At 45.2% G+C, this 12,433-nt stretch overlaps 1 protein-coding gene across 3 annotated transcripts; it reads left to right on the top strand.

Annotated features, from left to right (window-relative positions):
- Nucleotides 1-5,903: 5,903 nt before the first annotated feature.
- Nucleotides 5,904-12,200, top strand: LOC130149709 (C-type lectin domain family 2 member L-like). Of its 3 annotated transcripts, none has more exons than XR_008821988.1 (6): nucleotides 5,904-6,042; nucleotides 7,126-7,209; nucleotides 7,900-8,084; nucleotides 9,198-9,298; nucleotides 10,068-10,350; nucleotides 10,919-12,200. XR_008821988.1 is itself a non-coding variant. In XM_056339658.1 (5 exons), exons 1-5 carry the CDS (start codon nucleotides 5,985-5,987, stop codon nucleotides 10,183-10,185), a joined length of 546 nt encoding a protein of 181 aa, XP_056195633.1. In that variant the 5' UTR covers nucleotides 5,904-5,984; the 3' UTR covers nucleotides 10,186-12,200. The 3 variants fall into 3 exon arrangements, 1 of the variants encoding a protein (XP_056195633.1); XR_008821989.1 differs by having other exon boundaries at nucleotides 11,386-12,200; XM_056339658.1 differs by having other exon boundaries at nucleotides 10,068-12,200.
- The last annotated feature ends 233 nt before the right edge of the window (nucleotides 12,201-12,433 follow it).

The raw sequence follows: 12,433 nt of genomic DNA on the forward strand, positions 1-12,433 counted from the left end.
ACTCACCCATATTGCAGAGCAATAGCCTGTGGCTCTGGTTATACGTTCTAGGTAGTGCTCCTTATGAAAGCTGAAAGAGCTTACCCTCACCACCCTCCCCAGCTGCGTGGCCCTGTTCTTGTGCGATGGGCACTGCCCGTTCTCCACTCCGACTCAAATCAGGGAACCAAACCAGCTCAAACAGAGCAACAGTTGCTTTTCAGCTACCTCACTTCTATTTTCAGCCGTATCACCGTATGGCCAAGTGTGCAATGAGGCCAGCTCATGGGGGAGGACACTGTGGAAGCACAAATGCGACGAAGATGACCCAGGGGCTCTATAGCCAGCACCACTATAGACTCAAAGGCCTAGAAGCTCTACCCCTTGTTGTGGTTTAACCCCAGCCAGCACCTAAGCACCACACTCTACTACCTGTGTCTTTTCTTTCTACTGCCTGTAGATTTCCTATGTAGCCATGAGGACTGTAGCCCTCTGCACATTTTCACCCATAAAATGGGGATAATGATCATTTCTCTCTCTGGCCTTATGCAGACCTTTTCTATTTAGACTGCAAGCTCTTCCCAGCAAAGATACCTGTTGCTCTAAGTATTTACCACACAGAATCTTGCCATTCTCATCGAACAAAAGTTTTCTAAACAGAAATATGTCAAGTAGTACTCATATATGCTATGCACGCCAATTATTTTTTCCCCATTTCACTCTGATTTTGAATATTTATGTAATAAAGACTACTGTCAGTTCCATAACATGCCTAATCCACCACCAGGCCTAATCTAGTTATGTTGCTGGAGTATTTAATATTGATACTAATTTAATATTATCTGGACCGGAAGAAGAAACTACTGACACAGCAGGATTTCAGGCTACCCTGGGTTATTTAGGTGATCAAGGACTTCAACAGATAGTGAGGAAATCCAGATGCCTACACAAGACATGTGAATTGACCTTACAATGACAAGTGACATTTTGTGTCAAAAAAAAGGAAGCCAATGTACTACTGTGCAATGGAAAAAAATTTATATGGTTCTAAATTATAAATGTATCAATGCAAGAAAAGGACTTTGCTGCCAGACTGACAGTTTGGTGATGATGTACTGCCAAATTAGCAGCTGTCAGAACAGCAGCAGGCTTACAGGACACATAAAGAATATGGTGAAGGATAGTGCTGGCAATAGCACAGGGCTTATATAAATCAATAGCATATTGGTTTCCTTCTTAGCACATACTTGTCATACCATGAGATGGTCTGATCTCTCTGCAGACCCATTACCCTATGCAGGTGTCTTACTGCACTTCTCATTGTTCCCTTGCTTTGGTCCACCAGGGAGGACAGTACTTTTTGCCACAGTACCTTCAGCACTACATCAGGCAATGCTGGGAAGAAAAAGCTGTTATACTAATGCAGATTAGGAAAAGAAACCTTTTTGAGCAGTCCAAATGTTATTCATGCCTTTGATGGAAGGTGCTCAGCTCCACTGGCTGCAGCCATGAGAAAACTGCACAGGATGCTGAGCAGGAAACTGAGTCGAGTAGCTCTGTCAAGCCCATGTCAGGATGACTCATCACTTCAAAAGTCACAGGTGATCATGTGTGCACTTCTTTCTTCTCCTCTTCAGTCAAGAATGGACCTATCAGTAGAAGCAGTGGAGGTTTCTGGCTGATGATGCAGTTGCATGGTCTCGTTTCATTTCTGGCCTCTAAGAGCTTCCTGGTGCAGATGCACAGCCTGCGGACATCTTGGGGAGAAACTTCTGATGCCTGTTACCTGCACAGGGGACATGATGACACCAGATTCAACTGGCAAAACCTAAGCTGGGGGGTTTTGGAACCTTTTTTGGTTTGTGGCTGCAAAGGCTCCAAATGGTGAGTGACTTTTCAAGGCGTTAAACGTGATATCTGCTCTATGGTGAATCTCATATTATCTATAAAGAAATTCTGCTCTTTCCTGGAAGATAAAATTTACAGGCAGTATAGCTACTAATCGTTATCGATGGCCAGACCATCAGACTCTGTAGATAAAGCCAAATAAGCTTCTTTACATCATGTCTCCACTCTAATCTCCCTGTCATGCCTACTTTTATATTTTTATCTGTTTTCTTCAGCTTACTAGTGTTAAATGTTGTCATGTTGTTACAATGCTGTGGTGCTTTCTCTTCTGTACTCCAGCTCTTCCTACTTATTTCTGTCTTCCCCCAGGACATTTTCAGCTTTAAAACTGTCAGTTCTTGAAGATGGGGGCTATGCCTTCTACTACATAATAACAATGCACAAGTGCTATAAAAAAGGAACAATCCTAGTGAATACTAGCCTCACGAAAAACACAATCACAGCTGATAACGTAGCTGGATTCCTTTATCTTGTGCCTCCCATTCCAAAACATTCCAAAATAATGTTTTGCAAGACTTCTGCAGCTGAATGGGTGAGGTTGGTTGGTGTGAAAGACCTAGTTGTCTGATATACTCAGCATTCTCCAGCCGACACTTCGAAAATGCTTAGTACTTCTCAAATACTGACTTAACTCTGCAGTAAATACAGCCTCCTAATACCTCTGTTAAATACTTAAAAATTAGAAGACAACTAACATTTTAATGTTCAAAACTACGAAGTACAGATGATGTCCCATAAGCCACTCAACATTACTTTTGCTACATTCACCCTTCACCTTTTTCTTTCATTTTACTGTCTAAAACATGGACGTTTCCTGTGTTATTTTTACTCATCGGACTAGCTTCATGTTATACAACAGAAATATTTGCAACTTAAAGATAAGCTTTCCAGTCTAACGATTTCCTTTTGGGAACTGCAGGAACCTCTTAATATCCTCCTGAAAATATATCACCTCAAGAAGTAATAGGCACTAGAATAGTAAAAATTTTAAAACTATTAAGAAATAAATGCATTTTTGTTCAGTTGAACACAGTACTATTGAAAAATAAACTTCAGGAATAGAAAGCAGAAAGCACGTCTTTCAGTACCTTCCTCCTTATTCGCTGGCAGGATTCCTATGGTACAGAGGCATACTGAGATCAGGGGTCTGGGGGGCAGGACTATCGAAACATTACAAGTAAGCCATGTTTTTTGCTGCATGAGAGGTACTTATCAATGGATCAGTGGAGGGTTACTAGCTTTGAAAGACGTAAAAAAAAATGCAGCATTAACGCAGCTCCTTTTCTAATAAATGGATTGGCCCGCTTCAGTGGGACCTTAAGAAACTAAAACTTGTCTGATATACGTAGACATTATGAGAGCTTCCAAAGCACCCCAAAATATCAGAAGTCAATATCTTGTTTGGGGTACAAATTCCTCAAGGTCTAACTAAAAATTTTGAACTCACTAATAGTTCTTCCATTGCCTGGGGAGGAAGGTAGAGATGAACTGACAAAGTCAACCAAGAGCTGAGTTAATGAGTCCACCCCAGCCTGTGCATCACAGCGAGATTGCTACTAGCGTGGGAGCTGAGCGGCAAACACAAGCATCTCTGCAGTATGTTGCTGTGACCACAGCGCGGATGTTTCCTACCTGTACACTCTGCCTCTAAATTTCTGACATGCGGTGATTTCTCCTTGCATAACGTGAACACAGTTCTTCAGAAAAATTAGACAGAGCATGTTAGTGGGTGATAAAAGGTAATCAAAGATTATCTGTGGTAGCAGCGAGCAGGAAGTGGCATCACAGAATCCAACCGTAACTTTTTGAGTCAGTCCCATGAGACTCCTAGTATTGCAGGAGCCATTTTTTTCCCAGACAAAACAACTTCTTTTGTAAAATGCCATGCTTTTTACTTAGCATGTTTGCATTTCTTCCCTACATCATGGCAATACTTTAAAGTAGTTCTCCAGTGATTTAGTTGGGAGGGTATTTTTGCCTTTTCCCTTCAAGAAATTCCTACCTTCTTTTTCAATCTTCATTTTATAAAATTTGGGAACATTTCATGATACACATATAAAAAAATAAATACATGGCCCTTGCAGCACCTCACGAGAGACATTTTTTTCCTGCAAAAATAAACATTTCCCTTTTCTGAACAGCTGTGCTCAGCACCCCAGCAGCCTCCAGTGATGTCCACGGGAGTTACCTGTGCAGAGGAATTTGCTGACTTACCTTTGCAGAGGTCCATATGTCTCTGGCTGGTAAGGCACAAGAAAGGAGAGCCAGTAGCTGAGCATGGCTCGGACAAGTGTCCCTCTTGCACATAGTCTGTGCACTGCATTCTGCTCAGGTATGAGGATGAACTCTCCTCCTCCAAGATCAGCCTGAACACTCGGTGCAAATGGCCAAGTAGTCTGTGGGCAGTTCAGCAGCAGCCCTCCCTCACTGAAGCGTTAAGCTGAGGTGGTGGGAGCCAGCCAAATCACACACCCTCTATAACAGCAGCAGGCTGCTTACACTTTGGTCTGGAGGTGTCTTAGCCCAACCGATCAGGGAAAGTGAAGGTCAAGTGTCCCAGTTATAAGCGTTGGGGGTCAGTAAGTATAGTTGTTTTGGAGCACCAGATGATTCACAACTGTGTTGCAGGTTCTCAAGGTTTTTTTGTCAGCCTGGAGAATGGCCTGCAACTGTCAAAAGTATCTTCTGTGTTAGTGGGTGGGGAAGTGTGGAAAGGGTACCTGTGAATTCTCTGCAGTTACAAGCTACAGTAAGTTATTTTTTACCTCAGTGACAGGCAGGACTGAATGGCAAGAGAGTGAGCCACTTCTGAGGCGTGAATAAACACTGAATAACCTGTTCTTAGAGTAATAGCTATGTATACATCTGTATTCCATTATCACCTTGTATGCAAAATCTGCTGTATATGAAACAGGTATCAAGCCTCCCCGCTGCCCTTCTTCCACTCCCCAATCTCATTCTCTGCCCCTCTGGACTCAAACCTTGCAAAACCTCTTGAACTGTCTACAGCTTGTGCGCTCTAGATCCATCATCTCTTCCCTCTCTCATTCTCCCTTTCCTAGGAATCTTCAGTTCCCTAACTTCCCTGAAGCCGCTGTGCTTTAAGCCTTGTTCACACGTATCTTTTGAATTCCTCTTCACCCTTCTGCCTTTCTGTTACTTCTCAAGTGCCATACTGGGCATGCTAGCCTGTCCAGCTCTCCCAGTCCATTGCTTAAACGATGCACACAAAGGCTAAAATCAACTGCAAGTCAATTCAAATTTATGGAAGTATGAAGTTTATATGGCTCTTTATTACCTGTAAATATAAACACCTGGAGATAATTTTCAGCAACTGACTACTGATTGCTCAAACTCCTTGACAATCACAGTGATTGGAGACTGCCAGGAAACCGGCTACATAACGTGTAACGCTCCGTTCTCATGGTTTTCTCTTTCAGGTTTTCTCCTGGGGTACTGATGGATGCCTGTTTTACATAAACCATCACTGAATTTCTCATCCGCCTCGCACAGAGCCTGCACTTTAACTTGAAGAGAGCCGTGTTCCTCTGGCTATTTGAGCATGCAACCCAGCCAAGATCTGCTGCAAGTAAACCAGTTCCTGTGTTTAACCCACCGGGTGCAATATCCGCACCGTGCCCCACGCTCCTGGGGTACACGGCCCTGTCTTATGGGCAGTGCTACAGCTTCTGCTACACCTCCAGCCCCGCCGCTGGCAAGTCAGATCCATCAGGCTTCACGGCTTCCTGGGTGAGGCAAACCACTGGCCGAGCTTCCCAAAGCGATGAAGTTTCAAGCAGCCAACGTTTAAATGCAAAGGCAGCACGAGCCTCCTGCCTGCGCCTCGGCTCCCTCCCACGACCCGCCTGCTGATGCCAGAGGCCCGCAGCCACATCTGGCGGCCGCCAAGCTCTCCCACGGCCGTTTCCCGTTTCCCCTTCCCGCCCCTCACCGCGACGCCCACGCGGCGTGACGAGCCCCCCGTGCGCCGCCCCCCGCCCGGGGCCGCCGGGGGAAGCGGCTGCGGCCGCCCCCCGCACGCTGCCAGCCCCGCGCCCGCCGCCCCGGCAGTTCCGGACCCGTGACCGGCCGCACCCATGGGACACCGAGGCGGGGGCAGCGGCTGCCCGGAGCGGGGCGCGGGGTCCCGCAAAGGTGAAGGGCAAAGGGCGGGGGGAACGCAGCCGGGCGGGGCGCCAGGAGACCCCGCCGCAGGGAGGAGGCAGGAGCGGGCGCGCTGCCGGGGGCAGAGCCGCTGCGCAGCCCCGGGGACCGGAGCCGTGCGGCTGGGGGCGGCGGCTGCTGCCCTGCGGCGTCCCGGGAGCGCCCTGGCCAGGGCGCGATGGGCGCGCAGGGGCCGATCCGGTGGAGGTCCCGCCGTCGAGGGGCTGGCGGGGAAGCGGGCGGCGCCAGGCTCCGGGCTGCGGGACCCACCGGAGGAATGCCCGGGGGTCCCGGCGTGGTGTGGGGCCGGCTGGAGATGAGCGCCGTGCCAGCATCCCCCGGCGCGCCCCTCGTGCTCGGGGGCCAGATGAGCCCAGCTGTGTGCTGTGGCTCCGCACGGGGACGGGCGCTGCCCGGGCAGACCCCTGTGCTGGCAGCAAAGCCACCCCCAGCGGAGGGGACCCTCCTTTTGCAGCCTTTCAAAGGCACCTGGTCCCCCCGGCAGCTGCCTGCGCAGTTGGGCGCAAGGCACGGTGGTGGCAGGCTGGGGGGACCTTCCCTCCTCCAAACCCAGCGCGCTGCGGGCGCCAGGAGGGGACACGGAAGAAAAGGAGGCTCTGTAAAGCTGGCGCTGTGGGATAACGCTGGATATTCTCAGGAGAAGTCTTAGGCACCAGAGTTGGTGACTGTGTCGTATTTCTGTTATCTGTGCCATGTTTAGGCGTCAGGTCAACCTCGGATTTACTGCCTTCACCCTCAATTGTTCCCTGCTCCTTTCTTTTTTGATCACTTTGGAGTGTCGGGAACTACCTCACTGTTAGGTTCAGTTTTGGATGATGTAATTAAAATTCAGAGTAACTCAGAGTTCCTGTTAGCTAAATAGCTTTGTGACAACAACCTAAATGTCACACATTTCCTAGTCTTTAGCTCTGCTCCCAGCCTGCTTTCCACGGAAAGGGACTTTTTTTGGAACAGCTTCATGGGTCCTGAGTTCTGCTGCCCTGACAGCTGGTTGTGTTTGGGGTTTTGTTTTAGGTTTGTGGGTTTCTTAATTCCTGACATTTCTTTTTTCAGGTCTATTCTCAAATATCTGGTTATGGCGAGGTGTTGCTGGAGTTCTTACTGCTGCTATCATTTTGATATTGTGTATTTGGTTTGGTAAGTGTGTAAATAAATCAGCCGGGGAAATTACTAAACTTTTGGGTTGTCAGAAGCGCCTTAAAACCTCAGAGGTTTATTCAGAACTTACCTTATCTCAAAGTTAAATAAAGTTAAATATGTCTCATGACATATTGTTTAAAATTGTGCTCAAGTGCTGGAGAAATGACTCCACTAGTTTGGTGGTGTTAAGGAGTGCTCAGTTTAGCCTTAGCGTACTGTTGTCATTCAAGTGTATAACCTCACAGTTGATCTTGAATCCAAGTTCAAGAAAACAAATAACAGATGGAAGATTGTTCTTTGCAACCAATCTGTAGTCCTTCAAAAAATGCCACTGTAATACACAAAGCTATTAGTTCAGCTGCAAGGAAGGAACACTTGCGAAAACAATAGTTGTCAGAAATATTTATGTTGCGGAAGAGTCCTTGGAGGATAGATAACGTTATTGTTACCTTCTCAGCTACTCCTGCCAACCTGCCCTTGATCATCGCTTTAAAGGTATGTCAGCAACCATAAGGGTACAGGAGCCAGAGTGTATAATTAGTTTACAATAATTATTTCTGCTGGGCAGAAGTAATAATGCTATGGTTAGATGATTTTGGATGATGCAGTCAGAAAGCAAGCTAAAAAGCTCCAGAAACCTTTTCTAGTTGAAAGAAACAGGTAGATTGTTTTTTTGTCTTTTTGCAGTAAACCATTCTTCGGCCAAAGATTTTCCTGTCTCTCCTTCCCTGGAACTCTGTCCGTCGGATTGGCTGTATTTCCAGAGGAAATGCTACTACCTGTCAGAGAGTGAGGCCGAATGGAACACCAGTCAGAGCCTCTGCTCTTTGCACAATGCTTCCCTCCTAGTGATTGAAAATCATCAGGAGCTGGTAAGGGAACAAAAGGGGGGGGGGGGAGCTGGTCTCACCTCATCACGCTTCTAGGGAGCTGCGCAATGACCTAGTGTGTTCTTGCAGCCTCTTAAGCTGAGCAGTTTGAAAGCAATGCAGAGGCTGTGACAAGCCACAGCTTGCAGAAAGCTGCGTGCCCCCTCTCCCTGAAAACAGCAAACGTCAGATTTAGCAGTTGATATTTCAAAAAATGCCCAAGGATTATGTGAGTTAAATTTGGTGCTGCTTACAGCTATAAATACTCACATTGAAGGCAACCAGGATAAACACTGTTGCATCTCATTTCTCTTTAATTAGACAACTGTTCTCTCTTAGCAAAATAGGTTAATGACAACCAAGTTGGAAGATATGTTAATCTTGACCTTTGGAGTTAGGAGATAGTTATCCTTACCACAGTGTGGAGCATCTTTTTCTGTGTTATCCTACAATATTAGGAAAGATTCCAACCAGCACAAAGACCTAGGAGAATATGTTCTTCCGTATCTGTTGCAGACCTGGTATTTTAAAACAGCCTGTCTCTAGGTCAGTCACAAGCACCTGTGTAATGGGTGTACTGGGTGCAGATGTCAATTCTGTTGCATACATTGAAGCAGGGATCTTCCTTAACTAATCTCTAAAATGTATTCCACAAATCCTTGCCAGCTGATGATAAAAGATCAGTATGATGAACACAGTGATGGAGAAATGCATTAGCTGCAAAGGTGTTCATCATTCTTTGAAGACTTTCTGGTGGAGAGACAGTAAAATGATGCACTTGTAGTTCCATATTTCCACACAGTTCCTAATATTCAGTAGAATACTTGCATTCTCTTAGTTGGCGTTTCTGTCACTATGATATGAGTGCTGCACCGGGATCCTGTCGCAAAATTAATCCATTGGATTTCTGATTGAGTTGTAGGTTTTCTTTCAGTTATGTGGATCACACAGGATCCAGACGCTGCAGTAGTCTATGAATTTAATTTTTAAATTGTTTATTCTGGGAGAAAGGCAAGATCATTGTTTTGTTTCCTAGCCCTGGATCAAGGTACTTGTGTTTGGATAACTGAACTGAACATGTAAAGCTTCTTTTCTCATGCGGGTTTATTCCTACAGAGTTTTATGGTGAAAATAACAAAGCAAGACCCGTGGATTGGACTCTATAAAAGGAATGAAGAGTTCTTCTGGGTAAACGGGAAAGCATTAGACAATAAACTGTAAGTCAGCATTGAGCGGGTTTGCTGATGATACTGGATTGTAGGGGAGTAGGAAAGAATAACTAATACAGATACAGACAGTGACTTGAAAGAAATAGCTGTAATGGTGTTGAAGGGATGACTATGAAGAGAGCATGGAAAACAGTAAGGACTTCACATAGCATTGTTAAAACTGGTGGATGAAATTTAGAAGAGAAATTTTAAAGCCAGGTTCAGAAGCAATGTGAGATGGGAGCTCACAGCACCAGTATAGCAAAGTGAAAGGAGACCCTTACCTCTTATATATGGACACCTGCGGTGTGGAAACTGCAGTTTGCTTCCTGTTTTCCACCACCCCCTTAACCACAGTGCCACATTCAGTTCTGGGGAAGAGGGAGATGAGAGAGGCATTTGTTTCACATCTTCTGCTGGAACATTTTAGCTGCATAGAAAGATGCAGAAGTCAAAGGTGGAGCCAGTCTTGATAGCACAGCATCCTTGAGAAGGGCAAACCTGAATTCCAGTCTCTGCTCTAAGGGTATATTTCACATTAAGCAACCACTAGACAAGATGCAGGAGCACTACAAGGCCTAGGTTTTGTATTCTGGGGGGCCATTAAAAAAAGACAATCTTTGTGGTGTCCTCATCAAAGCACAAGCTGCAGTGCCTGGCCTGTGGTAGATTGGGCTTTGTACACAGAGAACCTGTGACCCCTGTCGTTCCCTTTGCTCGATTGCATTATTTGATTGTGGGTGTCAGAGTTAACTGTGTCTTTCATTCCCCCTTACAGGATTGAAGTAAAAGGCTCCGGAAACTGTGCCTATCTTGAGTCAAAAGGAGTCTCAGCCTCTGGATGTTATTTAACCAGGAAGTGGATCTGTAGCTTGAATATTAGCCTACCACGATAAAGGTGGACACTTAGCACTGTGATGAGATGCCTACACAGGCTGCGTCTGTACTCTGGGACCTGGGAACGCATCTCAGCTCCTGCATGGAGGTGAATGACTCTTCTGGTAGCCACAATTCTCCACCTGTGGAGGAAGCCTCTGTTTTTTAAAGATACTACTTAAAAGGTTTGCTTCAGCATCCTAAGTTACTTCCTTGCTCCATTTTTCTAGCTACTGCTCAGCCTGTAGTTTCTTTTTGTTGTGTCATTTCTTCCATTAACTCTTCTCTCATAGGATCCTAAGCAGCTGCTCTTGCTTTTCCTTTTCGGTTTGCACTTGGAGGTATTTGTTCTGCTTTTCCCTTAGCTGAACGCTGCGTGCGGGGATGGGTTGTGAGGTGGGGCTGCCTGAAGGTCTGCCGCTGCCTCTCGGGTACAGGGTGATGCAGAAATGAGCGCTGTTGTTTTAGACAGGATTGTGCAGATTTCACTCCCCTGATTTGATGAGGTGCATCTTGTATGACTCTGCATTGTAGTGGATGTTTTCTTAATGTTATTTTACATGAATCTTGTTCAATTAGCTTGACAGTATTTGTCACAGCACTCTGCAAACTAGCCAGCTACAACAAGGTCTTCTACCGTCTCATACCATCATACTCTTCATGCCAGTCCCTCTGCTGCCTTCTCCTGGTCTCTCCTCATGTATGGGATGCTCACTCTCTTCTCTTTGCTTCTTTCTCCTCTCTCTTCCTTAGCTGCTCTCTCTTCCTCGGCTGCCCAACCTCTTAACAGAACCAGCCACAGCTGCACCTTATCTACATCAGCCAACCCGCCACCCTTGAAGCCAGCCCACAGCTGTATATTATCAATACTAATTAACCCAGCTTCATTCCTCTACAAGTATTATCATTGGGTTTTATGTAGCTGCACTGCACCTGAAGGTCTCTTTCCCACAGCACTTAGCAAAAAAAAAAAAAAAAAAAGTCAGAATAGATAAGAGTGTTTATTTACCTGAGCATCTACACTGATGGGGAAGAAGAATCATGAGTAGAGAATAACAGAATTAACTGCAAAGGATGTTTCTCCATGGTTTCGTGGTGTCCTGTGCCTGTCAGAGTATGGGGATTCTAAGCAAGTGGTACATTTCTGGATGGACGATCCGTGTTTTCTTTTGTGCGTGTATCACTTTCAGCAGCAACACCCAGTGCTGTTGAATTGCTAGGAGCCTGAACAGAATCAGGGTGCAGTCCTGCTGAACGCTGTGCACCAATGTCTAGCAGGTGACCTGGAGATTTAAAGTGCCATTTGATCCAGAGGAAGCAAAGCAGATTATTTTCCTGCAAGGACCATTCCTGTTGGGTTTCTAGAGGAGGAAGAATGGGAAATTCCTGTGTACAGCAGGGCAGAATACTTCCCTGCTCGGAATAAAATCTGGAAAATTGATGATGTGGGTGCTATGGGAAGGACTATGGACTCCACGAGACTCGTTGAAGAAGCGAGTGGAGCCATTTTTGGTGTACCCGGTAGAGAGCACTGTAGTTTCAGGGACGGGAAGATCGTTGTGTTCTTCTCATTTTTTAAGAAGGTAAAATTGCACTATGTTTGACAGGTTATTTGCAGTGTTATTGGTTCGTTGGGGTTTTTTGTCCTATTTGTTGTTAATTTTGCCTTCACTATGTTACTATGCAAATTTAATCGCTGTCTGGTTTTGTTCAGTGTCTTGTTTATGTCTTCATTATCTTCTGTGACAATAAGTTTACTGTAACAGGACAGTGCAGTATGGATATTGTTAACATCTTGTGACTTTAAGATGTTTATTTGTATATGATCACTAATTTTGCTGAACTACACTTTTTTTACTTGCTTCCATTCTTTATAGGCACAGTAATAGGACTCTAATAGCCTAATAATGTGTTTATTTAACTAGTTGGGAGGGGGGTATTCTGCAATGTTTTTAAATTAACTAGCTCTGAAGGATATGGTGCGTGCAATAGTCCTGAAAAGATACTCAATAAATATCTTTCCAGAGCCTCTGAATTACAGTGGTTTCTGTCTTAATGTTGTGCCATTAGAAGTATTTTTCAGCTCAGGCACCATTTTGGGAAAAAAAAAAAAAAATCACCATACTGAAGCAAAATAAAATGTTCAGGTTTTGAATATGAAGAGATCTTCAGTTATAGTGTTGGGGTTGACATGAGACAAGACATTTGACCCAAGAAAGAATGCATTTCACTTTCTAACACTTGAAACAAGTCTTTACACTTCAAAAA

Source organism: Falco biarmicus, chromosome 5, assembly GCF_023638135.1.
Source record: "Falco biarmicus isolate bFalBia1 chromosome 5, bFalBia1.pri, whole genome shotgun sequence".
In the NCBI taxonomy this organism is placed as follows: domain Eukaryota; kingdom Metazoa; phylum Chordata; class Aves; order Falconiformes; family Falconidae; genus Falco; species Falco biarmicus.

What these genes read in the sequence shown, in the direction of transcription:
- LOC130149709 (XM_056339658.1), top strand. Translation starts at nt 5,985, where the DNA reads ATGGGACACCGAGGCGGGGGCAGCGGCTGCCCGGAGCGGGGCGCGGGG. An exon ending in GGGCGCGGGGTCCCGCAAAG is followed by an intron (nt 6,043 to 7,125) that starts GTGAAGGGCAAA and finishes TTCTTTTTTCAG; the next exon opens with GTCTATTCTCAAATATCTGG. An exon ending in AAAGCATTAGACAATAAACT is followed by an intron (nt 9,299 to 10,067) that starts GTAAGTCAGCAT and finishes TCCCCCTTACAG; the next exon opens with GATTGAAGTAAAAGGCTCCG.